Here is a 21,997-nt window from a genome sequence, read left to right on the forward strand (position 1 = left end):
TCACTCTGTGTCTGACCTGGGAGTGTGTGGTGGAACAGGGTAGAGGGAGCTTCACTCTGTGTCTGACCTGGGAGTGTGTGATGGGACAGTGTAGAGGGAGCTTCACTCTGTGTCTGATGCTGGGAGTGTGTGATGAGACAGGGTAGAGGGAGCTTCACTCTGTGTCTGACCCTGGGAGTGTGTGATGGGTCAGTGTAGAGGGAGCTTCACTCTGTGTCTGACCTTGGGAGTGTGTGATGGGACAGTGTAGAGGGAGCTTCACTCTGAGTCTGACCCCGGGAGTGTGTGATGGGACGGTGTAGAGGGAACTTCACTCTGTGTCTGACTCTGGGAGTGTGTGATGGGACAGTGCAGAGGGAGCTTCACTCTGTGTCTGACCCTGGGAGTGTGTGATGGGACAGGGTAGAGGGAGCTTCACTCTGTGTCTGACCCTGGGAGTGTGTGATGGGACAGTGTAGAGGAAGCCTCACTCTGTTTCTGTCTGCTTGTCCCTGTAAATAAATGAAACTCGAGCCGGTGGCTGGAATCTCATTCACAAGGAGCTAGAGAACACAATGAATGCAGATCGGCTTGTGAAACCTGCTGATATCATTTTGAACGAACTGCTGCTGCTTTCATCAGCGATTACTGGATTGAAGGCAATGAATACAAAGCTTTTGCAACGTGGTTCGGCAACGATGAGCAGCAGGGTGGTGTGAAGGTAAGCAATGAGAAATGGTTTGCAGACGTCAGCACTGTCTGCATCATATCCCGTCACAGTGCCCCCACCCCCAGGTCACTGCTGCCAGAGAGGATTTGTCATTACAAGATGCCATGACTCATGCTGAATTAGAAATGAACAAAGCTGTCAACGCTGAACCCAGGCGAGAGCACAGTGTGGTGGCACACAGCTGTTTCACACATCTGCACCACAGCTGGCAAGTTTGGACTGAGGCAATACTTTAACATTTGGCCATTTCATTCTATACATATCGAGAGAGTAAACCTGTGCACCAAAGACAATACCCTCCGCAAGTGTGAGATGGGGCACTGAAGAGGGAGCTTCACGCTGTGATTGACCCTGGGAGTGTGTGAAGGGACTGAGTAGAGGGAGCCTCACCCTGTGTCTGACCGTGGGAGTGTGTGATGGGACAGGGTAGAGGGAGCTTCACTCTGTGTCTGACCCTGAGAGTGTGTGATGGGACAGTGTGGAGGGAACTTCACTCTGTGTCTGACCCTGGGAGTGTGTGATGGGACAGTGTAGAAGGAGTTTCACTCTGTGTCTGACCCTGGGAGTGTGTGATGGGACAGTGTAGAGGGAGCTTCACTCTGTGTCTGACCCTGGGAGTGTGTGATGGGACGGTGTAGAGGGAGCTTCACTCAGTGTCTGACCCTGGGAGTGTGTGATGGGACGGTGTAGAGGGAGTGTCACTCTGTGTCTGACCTTGGGAGTGTGTGATGGGACAGTGTAGAGGGAGCTTCACTCTTTATCTGACCCTCGGGGTGTGTGATGGGACAGTGACAGTGTGGAGGGAGCTTCACTGTCTGACCCCAGGATTGAGTGATTGGACTGTGTAGAAGGAATTTCACTCTGTCTGATCCCTCTGGTCATCAGTACTGTTAAAGGTCTTGTCTCTTTACATGACTTACAAATGTGCAATACTTCAGATTTGTCTGAGTTGAACTCCATCTGCCATTTTTCTGCCCATATCTGCAATTGATCTATACCCAACTGTATTCTTTGCCAGTCTTCAACATTATCTACAACACCTCCAATCTTCTTATCGGCTGCAAACTTACTACCCAACCCACCTACATTTTCATCCAGGTCACTTCTATACATCGGAAACAGCAGATGTCCCAGTACAGATCCCTGCAGAACACCACTAATCACCGACCTCCAGCTGGAATAAGTGTCTTCACCCGCTACTGTCTTCTATGGACTAGTCAATTCTGAATCCAAACGGCCAAGTCACCATTGACCCCATGCACCTTGATCTTCTGGATGAGCCTCCCATGAGGGACCTTGTCAAAGGTTTTACTAAAATCCATGTAGACCACATTCAGAGCTTCATCAATCACCCTTGTCACCTTCGTCACCTCATCAACACGCTCAGTCAAGTTAGTAAAACACGATTTGCTCTTCAAAATGCCGTGCTGGCACTCCCTAATTAGATTAGATTAGATTAGGTTCAGCGTTATTCTCATTGTGCTGAGTACAGATAGAAAGCCAATGGAATGCAGTTAGCATCTGATCAGAACTGCAAAGAATAGTGTTATTTACAAAATAACTGCGAATAAAAAGTAAGTGCTACAGCACACAAATATAAAAGTATTGAGACAGTACAATACAGATGCAATACTGCTTAGTGCTGTGATGAGAGGTTCAGCAGTGTCACAGCCTCAGGGAAGAAGCTCTTCCTGTGCCTGCTAGTGCGGGAGCGGAGGCTCCTGTAGCGCCTACGGGATGGGAGGAGAGTAAAAAGTCCAAGGTTAGGGTGAGATGCATCCTTGATAATGCTTTTTGCCCTGCCCAGGCAGCATTAATGCTAGATATTCTCAACGGCGGGCGATTGGGTTGATAATCTGCTGGACATTTTTCACCACACGCTGGAGTGCTTTGCAGTCCGATACAGGACAATTGCCATACCACACTGAGATGCAGTTGGTGAGTATGCTCTCAATGGTACAGCGGTAAAAGTCCATCAGTATCCTGGGACGGAGGTGAGCTTCCTTGATGCTCCGCAGGAAATAAAGGCGCTGTTACGTCTTTTTGATCAGGATGGAGGAGTTCAGGGACCAGGTGAGATCCTCGGAAATGTGGACACCAAGGAATTTGAAGCTTGATACACGCTCCAGTACAGCTCCATTGATGTAGATGGGGACGTGGTTTTCCAAATGCACATAAATTTTCTCCCCAGTAATTTCCCTCTCACTGAGGTGAGACTCACCGGTCTATAGTTTCCAGGATTATCCCTGGTTCCCTTCTTGAATAATGGAACAACACTTACTATGCGCCAGTCCTCCGGGACCTCGCCCGTGGCTCGAGAGGACACAGAGATATTGATCAAGGCCCCAGCAATCTCTTCACTTGCCTCTCTCATTAACCTGCGGTATATCTCATCAGACCCTGGAGACTTACCCACCCTAATCCACTTTATGAGACCCAACACTACCTCCTCCTTTACTTCAAAACACCCTAACACATGAATACTGATCTCTCTGGCCTCCAGGTCCTTCTCCTCAGTAAATACTGACGCATAGTACTAGCCAAGGACCTTGCCCACATCATCTTTTTTTTATTATTCATATATGGGACGTGGGCATCGCCAGCTTAGCCAGCATTTATTGCCCATCCCTAGTTGCCCTTGAGAAGGTGGTGATGAGCTGCCTTCTTGAACCACCGCAGTCCCTGAGGTGTGGGTACACCCACAGTGATGTTAGGGAGGGAATTCCATCATTTTGACACAGTGACAATGAAGGATCAGTGTTGTTTCCACGTCAGGGTGTGTCATAAGGAGGTGGCTGGGAACAGACCCAAGTGCAAGACACAGACACTGAAGTACTAGGGACAGGACTAGGATACAGGGTGAGGGCAAGGACATGGACACAAAAACCGGGAACCCGGAACAGGACTGGACAAGAGAGCTAGGAGCCCGGGCTTGGACTCCGAGCCAGAGACTGGACAAGGACCCAGTACCTGGGTCTTGCCTCTGGCTCGGACCCCAGAACTAGGCAAGGATGAGGCTTGGCAGGAGGCAGGAGGCTGGAGTCTTCAGGCTTGAGGCTAGAGGCTAGAGACTTGAGGTGAGGCTTGGCAGGAGGCAGGAGGCTAGAGTCTTCTCCTGGGCAGGGCATGGTTCCCCTGGGCAGGGCGCGGATCACCACCCGACAGAGGCAAGGGACAGGAAGGGACAGAACCAACCGCAGGTAATGGCAAGACGGCCAGACTTATCCGGCAGAGGCAAAGGACAGGAATGGAGCTAGGTACGGGGTGGCTCCAGGACAAGACTGAAGGCGAGACAAGGCGAGAGTTACCAGCAAGACCAGGCAAGGCTTCAGGCAATGCAAGGCGAAACGAGAACTTCAGGCGAGGCGAGAGTTACCAGCAAGACAAGGCAGGGCTTCAGGCGAGGAAACAGAAGGCAGAGGAAGGGATACAAGGAGTAGGGACAAGAACAATCCAGCAGCCACGCCCTGGTCTCTGAAGGTATTTATGCAGCCAGCCCCAACGAGCATTAGCTGCCTCAGTTAGAGCTCAACAAGAACAGAAACAGGGTAGACAGGAAAACCTGGAGCAAGGGTCGATGGACCAGACCGTGAACCGGAATACGGACTTCATGGACCGGACCATGACAGGGTGGTGAGTGACTTGCAGGGGGAATTCCAAGTGATGGTGTTCCCAGGTATCTGCTGTTCTCGTCCTTCTAGATGGTAGTGGTCGTGGGTCTGGAAGGTGCTGCCTTAGGAACTTTGGTGTGTTGTTGCAGTGCATCTTGTCGATAGTACACACTGATGCAACTGTTCATTGATGGTGGAGGGATCTGCAAGTACACTGGAGGCTTTTTAGAGACGTTTGGATAGGTACATGGATGTGAGGAAGGTGCAGGGACATAGACATGGCGTAGGGAGGAGGGATTAGTGTGAGGGTGTTTTTGATTTGCTTTTTAGCTGGTACAGCACAACATTGTGGACCAAATGGCCTGTTCCTGTACTGTACTCTTCTATGTTCTGCCTGTCCACAGGCTGTAGGGGCAATTCCATGTGTAGGTACCACCTGCCTACAGAGGCTGTATCGGTGAGTCCGTGCGCAGGTACAGACCCTGATCGAGTGGAGGGCACTCAGACAGCAGAGGCACTGGATCGTTCTGTGTTTCACCGCGGGATGTCTCAAGATCATGGTTGAAAATCAGAGCAATCTAGTTTTTATGTAATGTTACAGCTGCAGACAGAAAGGCCAGTGTCCTTGTTCTGCCTAATTTACAGCACTGTGATGTTAATAAAAGAGGGTTTCCCAACACGGCTCCCCTCGGGGAGTGAAACCTTCCCACGAATAGAAGGATTGCCGTGGGCAAGGACAGTGAGGCTGAGAGAGGTACAGACAGACAGACAGGCAGACAGAGAGAGAGAGAGAGACAGATGGAGAGAGAGACAGAGAAAGAGAGAGACAAACAGACAGACAGAGAGAGATAGAGAGAGAGGACAATACAGACAAATAGAAATGGAGAGCTAGGCAAAGAGACAGACAGATAGCGAGGGAGAGAGATGGGGGGAGAAAACAGAGACAGAGAGAGTGAGAGAGAGAGACAGACAGACAGATAGCGAGGGAGAGAGACGGGGGGAGAAAAACAGAGACAGAGAGAGAGAGAGAGAGATGGAGAGACAGACAGACAGACAGACAGATAGCGAGGGAGAGAGAGAGAGAGGACAATACAGATAGATAGAAATGGGGAGCTAGGCAAAAAGAGAGAGACAGACAGACAGATAGCGAGGGAGAGAGAGAGAGAGGACAATACAGATAGATAGAAATGGGGAGCTAGGCAAAGAGAAAGAGACAGACAGACAGATAGCGAGGGAGAGGGACGGGGGGGAGAAAAACTGAGACAGAGAGAGTGAGAGAGAGACAGAGAAAGAGAGGGAGAATGAAACAGATAGGTGGACAAAGAGGCAGACAGAAAGTGACAGAGAGATGTAGAGAGAGGGAAAGAGAGAGATAGGCAGAGAAAGAGAGAGGAATGGAGAGAGGCTGAATTCTCTCTTCCAAGCTGTTAAATTTCCGACACCTCCTTCTCTGAGACCTTGGGAAGAGGAAGGTTTTGGGATACTTTGGGATTTAGTGATAGAGTGCCCCAAGTAATTGTGTCAGGAGCTCACAAGCTCAATGGAACTCTGACAGTGACCACTCTGCCCATTGAGTTTGCACTGGCTCCCAGTAGAGCAATCCTCATTGTGTTTCTGCCCCCCCGTGACTTATTCCCCCTCTGACACACCTATTGACCCCTCACCCAGATTCTAGACCTCACTCACACACTGAAAGGTGATTTACAGCCACTAATTAACTCACTGAGCTGCACTTTGGAGGGACCCAGAGCACCCGGGGGAAACCCATGCGGTCACAGGGAGAACACGGAAACTCCACACACTCACTCTCACACACTCACAAACACACACTCACACACAAACACACACGCTCACACTCGCACTCACACAAACACACATTCACACACACTCACACAAACACACACTCACACACACATGCACAGATACACATACAGACACACACACACTCGCACAGACAGACACACACACAGAGACACACTCACACACACACAAACACATGCACACAAACACAAACACGCATGGACACACACACACACAAATACGCACATGATCATACACACACACACAGAACTGCACCGATGCCCGGGTACATCAATGCTCTGCTTTGAGACTCTTCATTTAGTCTCCTGATCAAGAGTCCTGATGAAGGGTCTCAGCCCACAATGCCAACTGTTCATCCCTCTCCATAGATGCTGCCTGACCTGCTAAGTTCCTCCAACATTTTGTGTGTGTTACTCTGGATTAGACAATAGGTGCAGAAGTAGACCATTCGGCCCTTTGAGCCTGCACCGCCATTCTGAGATCATGGCTGATCATCTACTATCAATACCCGGTTCCTGCCTTGTCCCCATAACCCTTGATTCCCCCATCCATAAGATACCTATCTAGCTCCTTCTTGAAAGCATCCAGAGAATTGGCCTCCACTGCCTTCTGAGGCAGCGCGTTCCACACCTCCACAACTCTCTGGGAGAAGAAGTTCCTCCTCAACTCTGTCCTAAATGACCTACCCCTTATTCTTAAACCATGCCCTCTGGTACTGGACTCTCCCAGCATCTGGAACATATTTCCTGCCTCTATCTTGTCCAATCCCTTATAATCTTATATGTCTCAATCTGATCCCCCCTCAATCTCCTTAATTCCAGCGTGTACAAGCCCAGTCTCTCTAACCTCTTTGCGTAAGACAGTCCGGACATCCCAGGAATTAACCTAGTGAACCTACGCTGCACCTCCTCCACAGCCAGGATGTCCTTCCTTAACCCTGGAGACCAAAACTGCACACAATACTCCAGGTGTGGTCTCACCAGGGCCCTGTACAAATGCAAAAGGATTTCCTTGCTCTTGTACTCAATTCCCTTTATAATAAAGGCCAACATTCCATTAGCCTTCTTCACTGCCTGCTGCACTTGCTCATTCACCTTCAGAGACTGATGAACAAGTACTCCTAGATCTCTTTGTATTTCTCCCTTACCTAACTCCACACCATTCAGATAATAATCTGCCTTCCTGTTCTTGCTCCCAAAGTGAATAACCTCAAACTTATTCACATTAAACGCCATCTGCCAAGTTTCTGCCCACTCACCCAGCCTATCCAAGTCACCTTGAATTCTTCTAACATCCTCATCACATGTCACACTGCCACCCAGCTTAGTATCATCAGCAAACTTGCTGATGTTATTCACAATGCCTTCCTCTAAATCATTGACGTAAATCGTAAACAGCTGTGGTCCCAATACCAAGCCCTGTGGCACCCCACTAGTCACCACCTGCCATTCCGAGAAACACCCATTCATTGCTACCCTTTGCTTTCTATCTGCCAACCAGTTTTCTATCCATGTCAATATCCTCCCCCCAATGCCATGAGCTCTGATTTTACCCACCAATCTCCTATGTGGTACCTTAACAAATGCCTTCTGAAAGTCAAGGTACACCACATCCACTGGATCTCCCGCGTCTATCTTCCTGGTTACATCCTCGAAAAACTCCAATAGATTAGTCAAGCATGATTTGCCCTTGGTAAATCCATGCTGGCTCAGCCCAATCTTATCACTGTTGTCAAGATATGCTGCTATTTCATCTTTAATAATGGACTCTAGCATCTTCCTCACTACTGATGTTAGGCTAACGGGCGATAGTCCTCTGTTTTCTCCCTCCCTCTTTTCTTAAAAAGTGGGATAACATTAGCCATTCGCCAATCCTCAGGAACTGATCCTGAATCTAAGGAACATTGGAAAATGATCACCAATACACCCGCAATTTCCAGAGCCACCTCCTTTAGTACCCTAGGATGCAGACCATCTGGACCTGGGGATTCGTTAGCCTTCAGTCCCATCAGTCTACTCATCACCATTTCCTTCCTAATGTCAATCTGTTTCAGTTCCTCTGTTACCCTATGTCCTTGGCCCATCCATACATCTGGGAGATTGCTTGTGTCTTCCCTAGTGAAGACAGATCCAAAGTACTTATAAAATTCCTCTGCCATTTCTCTGTTTCCCATAACAATTTCTCCCAATTCATTCTTCAAGGGCCTAACATTGTTCTTAACTACCTTCCTTCTCTTCACATACCTAAAAAAAACTTTTGCTATCCTCCTTTATATTCCTAGCTAGCTTGCATTCATACCTCATTTTTTATCCCCGTATTGCCTTTTTAGTTAAGTTCTGTTGCTCCTTAAAAATTTCCCAATCATCCATCTTCCCACTCACCTTAGCTCTGTTATACTTCTTTTTTAATGCTATGCTATCTCTGACTTCCTTTGTCAACCACTGTGGCCACTTTCCCTCCTTTGAATCCTTCCTTCTCCGGGGGATGAACTGATTTTGCACCTTGTGCATTATTCCCAAGAATACCTGCCATTGCTGATCCGCTGTCTTTTCTGCTAGGATATCTGACCAGTCAACTTTGACCAGCTCCTCCCTCATGACTCCATAGTCTCCTTTGTTCAACTGCAATACTGACACTTCTGATCTGCCCTTATCCCTCCCAACTTGCAGATAAAAATTTATCATATTATGCTCACTACCTCCTAATGGCTCCATAGAACCATAGAACCATAGAAACTACAGCACAGAAACAGGCCTTTTGGCCCTTCTTGGCTATGCCAAACCATTTTCTGCCCAGTCCCACTGACCTGCACACGGACCATATCCCTCCATACACCTCCCATCCATGTATCTGTCCAAATTATTCTTAAATGTTAAAAAAGAACCCGCATTTACCACCTCGTCTGGCAGCTCATTCCATACTCCCACCACTCTCTGTGTGAAGAGCCCCCCTAATGTTCCCTTTAAACTTTTCCCCCCTCACCCTTAACCCATGTCCTCTGGTTTTTTTCTCCCCTTGCCTCAGTGGAAAAAGCCTGCTTGCATTCACTCTATCTATACCCATCATAATTTTATATACCTCTATCAAATCTCCCCTCATTCTTCTACGCTCCAGGGAATAAAGTCCTAACCTATTCAACCTTTCTCTGTAACTGAGTTTCTCAAGTCCTGGCAACATCCTTGTAAACCTTCTCTGCACTTTCAACCTTATTTATATCCTTCCTGTAATTTGGTGACCAAAACTGAACACAATATTCCAGATTCGGCCTCACCAATGTCTTATACAACCTCACCATAACATTCCAGCTGTTATACTCAATACTTCGATTAATAAAGGCCAATGTACCAAAAGCTCTCTTTACGACTCTATCTACCTGTGACGCCACTTTTAGGGAATTTTGTATCTGTATTCCCAGATCCCTCTGTTCCACTGCACTCCTCAGTGCCTTACCATTAACCCTGTATGTTCTACCTTGGTTTGTCCTTCCAACGTGCAATACCTCACACTTGTCAGTATTAAACTCCATCTGCCATTTTTCAACCCATTTTTCCAGCTGGTCCAAGTCCCTCTGCAGGCTCTGAAAACCTTCCTCGCTGTCTACTACACCTCCAATCTTTGTATCATCAGCAAATTTGCTGATCCAATTTACCACATTATCATCCAGATCATTGATATAGATGACAAATAACAATGGACCCAACACTGATCCCTGTGGCACACCACTAGTCACAGGCCTCCACTCAGAGAAGCAATTCTCTACCACCACTCTTTGGCTTCTTCCATTGAGCCAATGTCTAATCCAATTTACCACCTCTCCATGTATACCTACCAACTGAATTTTCCTAACTAACCTCCCATGCGGGACCTTGTCAAAGGCCTTACTGAAGTCCATGTAGACAATATCCACTGCCTTCCCTTCATCCACTTTCCTGGTAACCTCCTCGAAAAACTCCAATACATTGGTCAAACATGACCTACCACGCACAAAGCCATGTTGACTCTCCCTAATAAGTCCCTGTCTATCCAAATGCTTGTAGATTCTGTCTCTTAGTACTCCCTCCAATAACTTACCTACTACTGACGTTAAATTTACCAGCCTATAATTTCCCAGATTACTTTTCGATCCTTTTTTAAACAACGGAACAACATGAGCCACTCTCCAACCCTCCGGCACCTCTCCTGTAGACAGCAACATTTTAAATATTTCTGCCAGGGCCCCTGCAATTTCAACACCAGTCTCCTTCAAGGTCTGAGGGAACACCCTGTCAGGTCCTGGGGATTTATCCACTTTAATCTTCCTCAAGACAGCAAGGACCTCCTCCTTTTCGATCTGTACAGTTTCCATGATCTCACTACTTGTTTCCCCTAATTCCATAGACTTCATGCCAGTTTCCTTAGTAAATACAGACGCAAAAAACCTATTTAAGATCTCCCCCATTTCCTTTGGTTCCGCACATAGGCGACCACTCTGATCTTCAAGAGGACCAATTTTATCCCTTACAATCCTTTTGCTCTTAATATACCTGTAAAAGCTCTTTGGATTATCCTTCACTTTGACTGCCAAGGCAACCTCATGTCTTCTTTTAGCCCTCCTGATTTCTTTCTTAAGTATTTTCTTGCACTTCTTATACTCCTCAAGCACCTTATTTACTCCCTGCTTCCTATACATGTCATACAACTCCCACTTCTTCTTTATCAAAGTTGCAATATCCCTTGAGAACCAAGGTTCCTTATTCCTATTCACTTTGCCTTTAATCCTGACAGGAACCTACAAATTCTGCACTCTCAAAATTTCTCCTTTGAAGGCTTCCCACCTACCGATCACATCCTTGCCAGAGAACAACCTGTCCCAATCCACGCTTTTTAGATCCTTCCTCATTTCTTCAAATTTGGCCTTCTTCCAGTTAAGAACCTCAACCCTAGGACCAGATCTATCCTTGTCCATGATCAAGTTGAAACTAATGGTGTTATGATCACTGGAACCAAAGTGCTCCCCTACACAGACTTCCGTCACTTGTCCTAACTCGTTTCCTAACAGGAGATCCACTATTGCATCCCCTCTAGTTGGTCCCTCTATATATTGATTTAGAAAACTTTCCTGAACACATTTTACAAACTCTAAACCATCTAGACCCCTAACAGTATGGGAGTCCCAATCAATATATGGAAAATTAAAATCCCCTACCACCACAACTTTATGTTTCCTGCAGTTGCTTGCTATTTCCCTGCAGATTTGCTCTTCCAATTCTCGTTGACTATTGGGTGGTTTGTAATACAATCCCACTAATGTGGCCATACCTTTCCTGTTTCTCAGCTCCACCCATAAGGACTCAGTAGACAAGCCCTCTAATCTGTCCTGCCTGAGCACAGCTGTAATATTTTCCCTAACAAGCAATGCTACTCCCCCACCTTTCATTCCTCTGCCTCGATCACATCTGAAACATCGGAACCCTGGAATATTAAGCTGCCAGTCCTGCCCCTCCTTTACTTCAAGATCACTTATCAAATCCTGTTCATTGCACAACACTAAATCCAGAATAGCCTTACCTCTGGTCGGCTCACGTACAAGCTGCTCCAAAAATGCATTCCGTAGGCACTCTACAAACTCCCTATCTTGGGGTCCAGTACCAACCTGATTTTCCCAGTTCGCCTGCATGTTGAAATCCCCCATAACTACTGCGACATTTTCTTTGCCACATGCCATTGTTAACTCCCTATTCAACTTGCACCCAATATCCATGCTACTGTTTGGGGGCCTGTAGATAACACCTATTAGGGTCTTTTTGCCCTTACTGTTCCTCAGTTCTATCCACACTGATCCTACTTCTCCTGATTCTATGTCCCCCCTTGCAAAGGACTGAATCTCATTCCTCACCAACAGGGCCACCCCACCCCCTCTGCCCACCTTTCTGTCCCTTCGATAGCACGTATATCCTTGTACATTCAATTCCCAGGTCTGATCCCCCTGCAGCCATGTCTCCGTTATCCCAACAACATCATAGCTTCAAGCTCATCCGCCTTATTTTTGACGCTTCGTGCATTCGGATATAGAATTTTTAACCCATTTCTCCTCTCTCTATCGCTGCCTATTGTGCACAAGCCAGCTCCCCGAACTCTCACCGGGCTATACGCCCCTTGAATTTTGTTATCCTTCTTAAATTTACTTACTCTTTCTGCACATTTAACTCCATGCTCCATCAGACCATCCCTCTGCACATGTATCCTCCTTATCACTCGTTCCGCCTCACCTTTCTCTACTTCACACTTAATATTCTGGAACCGTATAGTCCCCACCTGTCCTTTATACTTCATCTCGCTGTCCTCTCTCACATTCTGGATTCCTGCCCCCTGAAAATTTAGTTTAAACCCCCCCAAGCAGCACTAGCAAACTTTCCTGCAAGAATATTAGTACCCCTCCAGTTCAGGTGTAAATCGTCCCATCGGAACAGATCCCACCTTCCCTGGAACAAAGCCCAATTATCTAAAAACCTGAAGCCCTCCCTCCTGCACCGTCCTCTCAGCCACGTATTGATCTGTATAATCCTTCTGTTCCTCGCCTCACTCGCACGTGGCACAGGTAGCAATCCTGAGATTGTTACCCTGGAGGTCCTGCCCATCAGCTTCGCACCTAACTCCCTGAACTCACTACACAGGACCCCCTCACTCTTCCTACCTACGTCGTTGGTCCCTACATGGACCACAACATCTGGATTCTTGCCCTCCCTCTCAAGAATAACCTGCACCCGATCTGAGATGTCCCGGACCCCGGCACCAGGGAGGCAACATACCATCCGAGACTTCCGATCTCCCCCACAAAATCTCCTATCTGCCTCCTGACTATAGAATCCCCTATCACTACCGCTGTCCTCTCTTCCCTCCTCCCCTTCTGGATTACCAGCATCTGCAAAATCTCTCATGGTTATCAACAGCAAAACAAACCCCTTTCCTTCCTCCTACCCACCCTCGCACATAGACAGTCCTCCAAACTCCAGGGTAGGCCTCAGGGCCTCCAGTCCAGGCTTTGGCCATCGGCCCTCACCTTCTGAATTTCTGATCAACATTTGGATTTTGATCTCTGAGCTCCTGTAGCCCCAGAGTAACTCCCACACTCAATGGCCTGACCCACAAAGGAAAGGGGCCAGGTGCCTGCTTTACCTGTCTACCTGTACCTGAGGGGGTCACAAGGGCCTCAGCAGCAGTAGATGGGCCCAGTGGCCTTTTCCTGTTCTTTATGTTTCATGTGATCTGGACGCATGGGTCTTTTACCATAATATCCAACTACGCAAAGTGTTCGACAGGATGGAGGTGATACCGCAGTTGCCAAGAATCTGAAACAAAACCAGGTGACAGTGAAAGTGCCCACACGAGTAGACAGAGTGAACAGAAGGCAGATGACTCACTTGCCTACATCAGTCGGGGTGCTGAGTGTAAGAGTCAGAAAGTCACGTTGCAGTTGAATAAAACTTTGGTCAGGCCACATTTGGAATATTGTGTGTACAGTTGTGGTCACCCTTTTACAGGAGAGGGTGCAGAAGAGGTTCACTGGTATGCTGCCTGGATTACAGAGTATGTTCGATATGAAGAGTTTGGACAAACTTAGGTTGTTTTCTATGGACTGCTAGATGCTGAAAGGAGGTCTAGAAGATTCCATTCAGTGGCCACTTTATTCGGTACACCTGTACACCTGCTTGTTACTGCAAATATCTAATCAGCCAATCATGTGGCAGCAACTCAATGCATAAAAGCATGCAGGCATGGTCAAGAGGTTCAGTTGTTCTGACCAAACATCACAACGGGGAAGAAATTTGACTTTGACCGTGGAGTGGTTGTTGGTGCCAGATGGGTTGGTTTGAGTATCTCAGAAACTGCTGAACTCCTGGGATTTTCAGGCAACAGCAGTTTCTAGAGCAGGGGTGCCATGGACTGAGGGATCGATAGACCCCAGGCTGGGAATCTCTGATCTAGAGAATGGTATGAAAAACAAAGCAAAAAAAACTCGGTCAGTGGCACCCAAATGGTGTGGCTACTGGGCTTAGGCTTATAAAGTTATGAGAGACTTCAGGAGGACACGAAGCGACCACTCTCTGCTGAACATCGACGACTCCTCCGTAGAGATCGTTAAGAGCACCAAATTTCTTGGTGTTCACCTGGCGGAGAATCTCACCTGGTCCCTCAACACCAGCTCCATAGCAAAGAAAGCCCAGCAGTGTCTCTACTTTTTGCGAAGGCTGAGAAAAGTCCATCTCCCACCCCCCATTCTCACCACATTCTACAGGGGTTGTACTGAGAGCATCCTGAGCAGCTGCATCATGGCCCGGTTCGGAAATTGTACCATCTCGGATCGCAAGACCCTGCAGTGGATAGTGAGGTCAGCTGAGAAGATCATCGGGGTCTCTCTTCCTGCCATTAGGGACATTTACACCACACGCTGCATCCGTAAAGCAAACAGCATTATGAAAGACCCCACGCACTCCTCATACAAACTCTTCTCCCTCCTGCCATCTGGAGAAAGGCACCGAAGCATTCGGGCTCTCACGACCAGACTATGTAACAGTTTCTTCCCCCAAGTCATCAGACTCCTCAATTCCCAGAGCCTGGACTGACACCAACTTACTATACCCTCTACTGTGCCTACTGTCTTGTTTATTGTTTATTATTATTTATTGTAGTGCCTGCACTATTTTGTGCACTTTATGCGGTCCTGGATAGGTCTGTAGTCTAGTGTAGTTTATGTGTTTTTTTCTTATGTAGTTCAATGTAGTTTTTGTATTGTTTCATGTAGCACCATGGTCCTGGAAAACATTGTCTCATTTTTACTATGTTCTGTACCAGCAGTTATGGTTGAAACGACAATAAAAAGTGACTTGACTTGACTTGACTTGAAGGGAGAATCTGTTTTTCCCAGGATCAAGATCGTCATCATTATGTGTCCTGTCGTATGACATGGGCGATCATGGACTTTCTATGACCAGGATTATTCTTGGCAAATTTTTCTACAGGAGTGGTTTGCCAGTGCCTTCTTCTGGGCAGTGTCTTTACAAGACAGGTGACCCCAGCCATGATCAATACTCTTCAAAGACTGTCTGCCTGGCATCAGTGGTCACGTAACCAGGACTTGTGATATGCACCGGCTGCTCATACGACCATCCACCACCTGATCCTGTGGCTTCACATCACCCTGAATGGGGGCTAAGCAGGTGCTACACCTTGCCCTAAGTCGACCTGGAGGGAAGGAATGCCTTCCACCTCCTTTGATAGAGACTATTTCCCAGGGTAGAAATGTTAAATACCAGAGGAGAGAGGGAGGAAGTTTAAAGGAGATGTGCAGGTACCTGGGATGGGTTGCCAGGGGTGATGACAGTGAAAGCAGATTCGACTGTGGTGTTAAGAGGCTGTAGATAGAGAGGGAAAGAGAGAGAGAGAAACACACATGGGTTGCCAGGCATGTTAGTGTGGTGCAGGCAACTCAGGTTCAAGTCCTGCTGCTGCCTGTAAGGAGTTTGTACGTTCTCCCCCATGACTGCGTGGGTTTCCTCCAGGTGCTCTGGTTTCCTCCCACAGTCCAAAGACGTACCACTTGGTGGGTTAATTGGTCATTGTAAATTGTCCTGCGATTAGGCTGGGATTAACTTGGGGGTTGCTGGGTGTCACGGCTCAAGGGGCCAGAGGAGCCTGTTCCGTGCTGTATCTCATTAAATAAATATCAATATTCAAAGAATAGAGGGACGGAGATCATTTGCAGGCAGAAGAGATGTAGTTTAAATCAGCATCACGTTCAACACAGCATTGATGGGCTGAATGGCCTGTTCCTGTGCTGTAATGCTCTATCTTCTATGCCAGAAATACTCAGCAGGTCGGTCAGCATCTGTGGAGAGAGATAAAGCTTCAGAGAAGGGGCAAGGACAACACAGGGTGGGGCGGGGCATGGGAGAGCCTAACTGACCACGGGGGGGGGGGGGTGGGAGTCATGTGACAGGCAAATGAATAATAAAACATAGGTCGCTCAGGAGCAAATAAAAGCTGAAATGACCAGCGGAAATGGCGGGTTATCTGAAACTTCCATCGAAGGAAACCAGCAGCAGGGCACTCAGGTGCTCAAAGCCAGTCCCGCCACCCAACGTGACCATGGTTCACCTACCCCAGGCCGCATCTCCTCCACTGTGCCAGTTCCCCCATCAACCCGCAATCCTCCAAAAAATGTATCCTTCCCCCCCCCCCAATTAACACCTACCCTCCCCCCAGTGATCCAGCCTTCACATAATACAGGAGCGGAGAATCACTGTGATCCATCAGCCTCTGCGAGAAGAGGATCTGACATATGTCAGTGTTAACTGACCGCGCCCCCCCTCCCCTCATCATTCCGTAACTCTGTCCCCTCATTCTAGAATCTCCCAATGGTGGAAACGTCCACACATTGACCCTGAGGTGTTTCAGTAACGTCACCCCTCATTTTTCTAAACGGCGAAGAACATGGACTTAATTTCTTTATGAACTGTCGACAGGACAACTTTCCCATTCAAGCAATCAGCCCTGCGAGCCTCTCCTGGACCAGCTCCAATGCCAGTAAATCTTAACAGGATCGGAGACATTTAGAGACAGTTCAAAAGCATTTATATAGTCAGGGGACGATATTATTAAAAATGAAAAGAATAATAAATTTGCTTGAGAGCACTTTAGCAGAGCAATATTAATTAAAGTTCTGGAATCTAGCTAGCCTCCCAAAGTCCACGGTTGGTCTAGATCTAGGATATTGGACGGACAATAGGCTATTTGGCTCCAAGAGCTCGTCCGCTTTTTAATAAGATCACAGAACCACGCAGCACAGGTTCTTCAGCCCATCGAGTCTGAGCCAGCCCCTCATAGACCCCTAGGTAATCTGTAAACCAATGGCATGAACATTGAAATCTCCACCTTCTCATAGCCTGCTTCCTCTCTATCCCCTTTCCCTCCCCTCCTGATCTCCCGATTTCCTTCCACACCCACCCCAGACCCCATCACCCTGTTTGTTTCCCCTCCACTGCCCCTTCCATCTGCCGATCACCCATGGGCTCCTCCCACTGGGTCCCTTCCCCCCATGGCTCCCATCTGCCCTCCCCACCTCCTTTATTTGGTTCCATGCTCCCCCTTACTCCCCCAACAGATCCCATCTTCTGTAGACCATAGTCACTGCCACCTCTCACCTCCCAACCTCTATCCCTATTCCAACTCTCCCTTCCTCTATCTGCCCATCTCCCTTCTTCACCTGGATCCACCCATCACCTCCCAGCCTCCGTCACTATTCCCACTCTCCCCTCCTCCATCTGTCCATCTCCCCTCCTCACCTGGATCCACCCATCACCTCCCAGCCTCGATCACTATTCCCACTCTCCCCTCCTCCATCTGTCCATCTCCCCTCCTCACCTGGATCCACCCATCACCTCCCAGCCTCGATCACTATTCCCACTCTCCCCTCCTCCATCTGTCCATCTCCCCTCCTCACCCGGATCAACCCATCACCTCCCAGCACTGTCACTATTCCCACTCTCTCCTCCTCCATCTGCCTATCACCCCTCCTCACCTGGATCCACCCATCACCTCCCAGCCTCTGTAACTATTCCCACTCTCCCTTCCTCCATCTGTTCATCTCCCCTCCTCACCTGGATCCACCCATCACCTCCCAGCCTCGGTCACTATTCCCACTCTCCCCTCCTCCATCTGTCCATCTCCCTTCCTCACCCAGATCCACCCATTACCTCCCAGCACTGTCACTATTCCCACTCTCTCCTCCTCCATCTGCCTATCACTCCTCCTCACCTGGATCCACCCATCACCTCCCAGCCTCTGTAACTATTCCCACTCTCCCCCCCTCCATCTGTTCATCTCCCCTCCTCACCTGGATCCACCCATCACCTCCCAGCCTCGGTCACTATTCCCACTCTCCCTTCCTCCATCTGTCCATCTCCCCTCCTCACTCGGATCCACCCATCACCTCCCAGCCTCGGTTACTATTCCCACTCTCCCCCCGCGCCATCTGTCCATCTCTCCTCCTCACCTGGCTCCACCCATCGCCTGTGGCCCTTCTTGCCCCTCTTTTTCACCTTTTGAAGCTGGCTGTATCCCCTCCACACCCTCATCCCTGATGCAGGGTCTCGACCCAAAATGTCAGCCATCCCTGCGCCTCCACAGATTCCCCTTGGTGTTGCATTTTCCCCCAGATTTCAAGGTCCCCTGCCTCTCCTGGGTCTCCGTATAACTTCAATCCCCCTCTTATTCCCATCCATTGCTACTCGCAACATTGCCATCAACACCACCCGTAACCCACACGCTAGGGGGAAAATTACAGCAGCCAATTAACCCACCAACTCTGTGCATTGTTGGGATGTGGGAGGGAAATGGAGCACTCACGGGGAACTGAGTAGCTCTTCTCGTCTCAGTCTCGTCTCAGAATCAGGTTCAGATTTATTGATCACATACACATTGAAACGTACACTGAAGTACGTCGTTTGCGTTAAGGATGTGCTGGGGGGGGGGGCCGCAAGTCTTGTTACACAGTCCGGCACCGACAAAGCATACCCACAATGCTCCACGTTCCCCATAATCCTTCACACCACCTCCTAAAGGCCTCCAAGAGGACCACAACCTTGTCATTGGGGTTCAAGGTTTGTGTGCCTCAGTGACCTGGAGAGCTATGTTGGCTGGAGTCAGGCCTTTATGCTTTGGCTCTCAGTAGGGTCATCCTTGCCAAACAGGTCAAAGGTTAGAGGTCAGACTAAGAGTGGTCCACCGGTCCTCCAGGTTCGGGGGTTCAGCTCAGGGTTAGCAACACTGACTGGTAAAACAAAATTGTTATGGAAACAACAATGAGGAATCCTTCTACATCTGAGTGTGATGGTATTCCTGAGTCTCCACCTGGGACTGGCATGGCTGACAGTAGTGAAAACCGAGGGGAAGTTACTGACATGATGAAGGAAGCTCCGAACACCACCAGAGATGGAGGACCTTCATTGCTGCCCTAAATGCCAGCGGTGTAACAGGCCATAACACACAGCCCTAAAAGTCCAAAGCCATATCAATCTCACTCTTTGTTAGGTTCAGGACTTCCATTTGTGGAGAAGAAAATTCCCAAGGTTCAGAACCCTTTGGGAGAAGAGTTTCCTCCACCTGCCCAACTCCAATGGCTGTCTTCTTGTTTCAGAATCAGAATCAGGTTAATTATCACTGACACGTGTCATGAAATTTGTTGCGTTGTGGCAGCGGAACAGTGCAATACATAAAAATTATTATGCTACAATATAAATACATAATGCTAAATGGAGTAGGGAGCTAGCGTTCGTGGGTTCATGGTCCATTTAGAAATCTGTTCCTAAATGTGTCTTCAGGCGCCTATACTGGCTCCCTGATGGTAGTATTGAGAAGAGGGCATGTCTCGGGTGTTGAATGTCCTTAACCGTAGATGTTACCTTCCTAAGGCACCTTTTGAAGATGTCTTCAACGGTGGGGAGTGTTGTGTCCGTGATCCAAACAATTGAGATGTCGATTGGAGATCTCAGTTCCACACCCACACCTACCCACCCTCCTGATCTATATTCTCACATCAGTGGTAACGCCATCATGGAGTTATCCAGCAATGAAACAGGCCATTCAGCCCCTCCATGTTAGTTGCCATTTACCAACATCTGCTCAGCAGCCTTCTATGTCTTGGTGGTTCAAGTGTGTATTTAGGTCATTCTTAAATAATCCTTTACCCATCAACCCTGCACCGGCCCCCAGTCCTTCAAAAGCCTGATTGGCCAACATTCACCACTCGTTTGATATGCGCCGTGTTTAATGACATAGGCGATCATGATTGTTCTCAGCAAATTTTTCTGAAGAAGTTGTTTGCCATTCCCTTCTTCTGGGCAGTGCTTTACAAGACGGGTGGCCACAGCCATTATCAATACCCCTCAGAGATTGTCTCCTGGCGTCAGTGGTCACATAACCAGGAGTTATGATATACACTGGCTGCTCATACAACCATCCACCACCTGCCTCCATAGCTTCATGTGACCCCCGATCGGTGGGGGGGGTGGGTGGGTGGGTGGGTGGGGGGAGCAGGTGCTACACCTTGCCCAAGGGAGACCTGCAGGCTAGCAGAGGGAAGCAGCTCCTTACTCCTCCTTCGGTAAAGATGTATCTCCAATAGGGTGGTGAATAAAGGAAGCAATGAAAAATGCAGGAGTAGCCCCCTCTGCTGGTCGCAGTCAGCATAACAGGCCCTTTCTCCCAGTCACGAACATCCCAAATTTCTTCCACTGTAAATTGAACCCTAGCACCCACAGGAAATAGATCTCTTCATCTGTTCTATTCCTCAGCTAAATGGTATTAATAGTGAGGTGAACACTTCTACTGATTGATCGGCTGAGGAGGTGACCTTATAGAGACTTAAAAATTCAATGTGGTGGAAAGTAGGTTAGATGTTCACACTCTTCTTTCCCCCAGGATTGGGGAGTCTGAAACAAGAGGGCATGAGTTGAAGGTGAGGTTTAAAGAGGAGCTGAGAGGTAACGTTTTCCACACAGAGGGAGGTGGGTGGGTGGAATGAGCTACCAGAGGTAGTGGCCGAGGTGGGTACGATAACATTGTTAAAAAGACATTCAGACAGGGAAGAAAGGCTCAAAGTAAATTTATTACCAAATTACATGTATGTCACCATATACAGCCTTGAGAATTATTGTCTTAGATTCAGGTTTAGGGAGATACGAGAGAAATGTGGGCAAATGGGGCTGGCTTAGAGGGGATTGGGATAGCATGCACCAGATGGACTGAAGGGCCAGCTTCCATTCTCTATGACTGTAGGAAGATGATTCTGCTACTTTCTCAAAAGCCTCAACTTCTTTTGTTGTTCTGGTCAGGGTCTCCCCTTAACTGGCTGAACGTGGGCCCCACAACATCCTCTGGCCCCACAGCGCACTGTGCCGAGCCATCACAATCACAATCAGGTCTATTATCGCAGACATACAGCGCTGTGCAAAAGTCTTAGACATACACATACAGCCAGGGTGCCTGAGACTTTAGCACAGTACTGCATTTGTTGACGTAGAGCAGAGAGCAAAGGGTTTTGGGAACGGCGAGGGTGGAGCTCCGCGGGAGGGATGTGGGACAGGCTGTAGAGAAGGAGTGCCGGGGTGAGGGAGTGGCACGGGTTCAAGCACGTCCAGCCCTGAGTCACCAGGCAGCTCATTTGTTTCCAAACAATTGGTTTATTGATCATTACAGAATGCCTCTCTGGTGCTTCCCGCTCCCTCCCCTCTCCCTTCCCCTTTTCCAAACCAAGATTCCCTTCTCCCTACCCCTCCATCTCAGGGCTTCCTTCATCCTGCCAGTAGCTTCCTCTCGGTTTTCACTCCTGTCAGTCATGCAAGTCCCAGGTGGAGACTCAGGAGAAACCCTTACACTCAGGAGTAGAAGGATTCTTCTTTGTTGTTTCTGTAATAGTTTGGTTTTACTAGTCAGGGTTTTTAACCCTCGAACCTGGGGGACTGGTGGACCACTCTTAGTCTGGCCTCTACCCTTTGACCGGTTTGACATGGGTGACCTTACCAAGAGCCAAACCACAAAGCCCTGACTCCAGCCAACATAGCTCTCCAGGTCATTGAGGCACGCAAGCCTCCAAACCCTACAACAAGGTTATAGTCCTCCTGGAGGGTCACTCCCTCTAAAACCTACAATGAGGTTGTGGTCCTCTTACACATTGCACCACAGTGATGAAATGATCTGTATGGGCCATGTGCAAAACAATAGTTTGCACTTTACCTCAGCACATGTGACAATAATTAACCAATATACTGGAATATGTAGCGATTTGTTTTTATCTGACATCCTGGTCAGCACAGACATT

General features: G+C 48.3%; 1 protein-coding gene across 1 annotated transcript in view; it reads right to left on the reverse strand.

Moving 5' to 3' along the window:
- Positions 1 to 3,083, reverse strand: part of LOC140198369 (zonadhesin-like) — a 123,420-nt gene extending 120,337 nt beyond the window's left edge. Inside the window, exon 1 of the mRNA XM_072259465.1 lies at positions 2,991 to 3,083. Coding sequence (XP_072115566.1) covers positions 2,991 to 3,083 — 93 coding nt within the window. The remainder of the gene's footprint in view (positions 1 to 2,990) is intronic.
- Positions 3,084 to 21,997: the final 18,914 nt, after the last annotated feature.

Source organism: Mobula birostris, chromosome 5 (genome assembly GCF_030028105.1).
Source record: "Mobula birostris isolate sMobBir1 chromosome 5, sMobBir1.hap1, whole genome shotgun sequence".
Taxonomy (NCBI): domain Eukaryota; kingdom Metazoa; phylum Chordata; class Chondrichthyes; order Myliobatiformes; family Myliobatidae; genus Mobula; species Mobula birostris.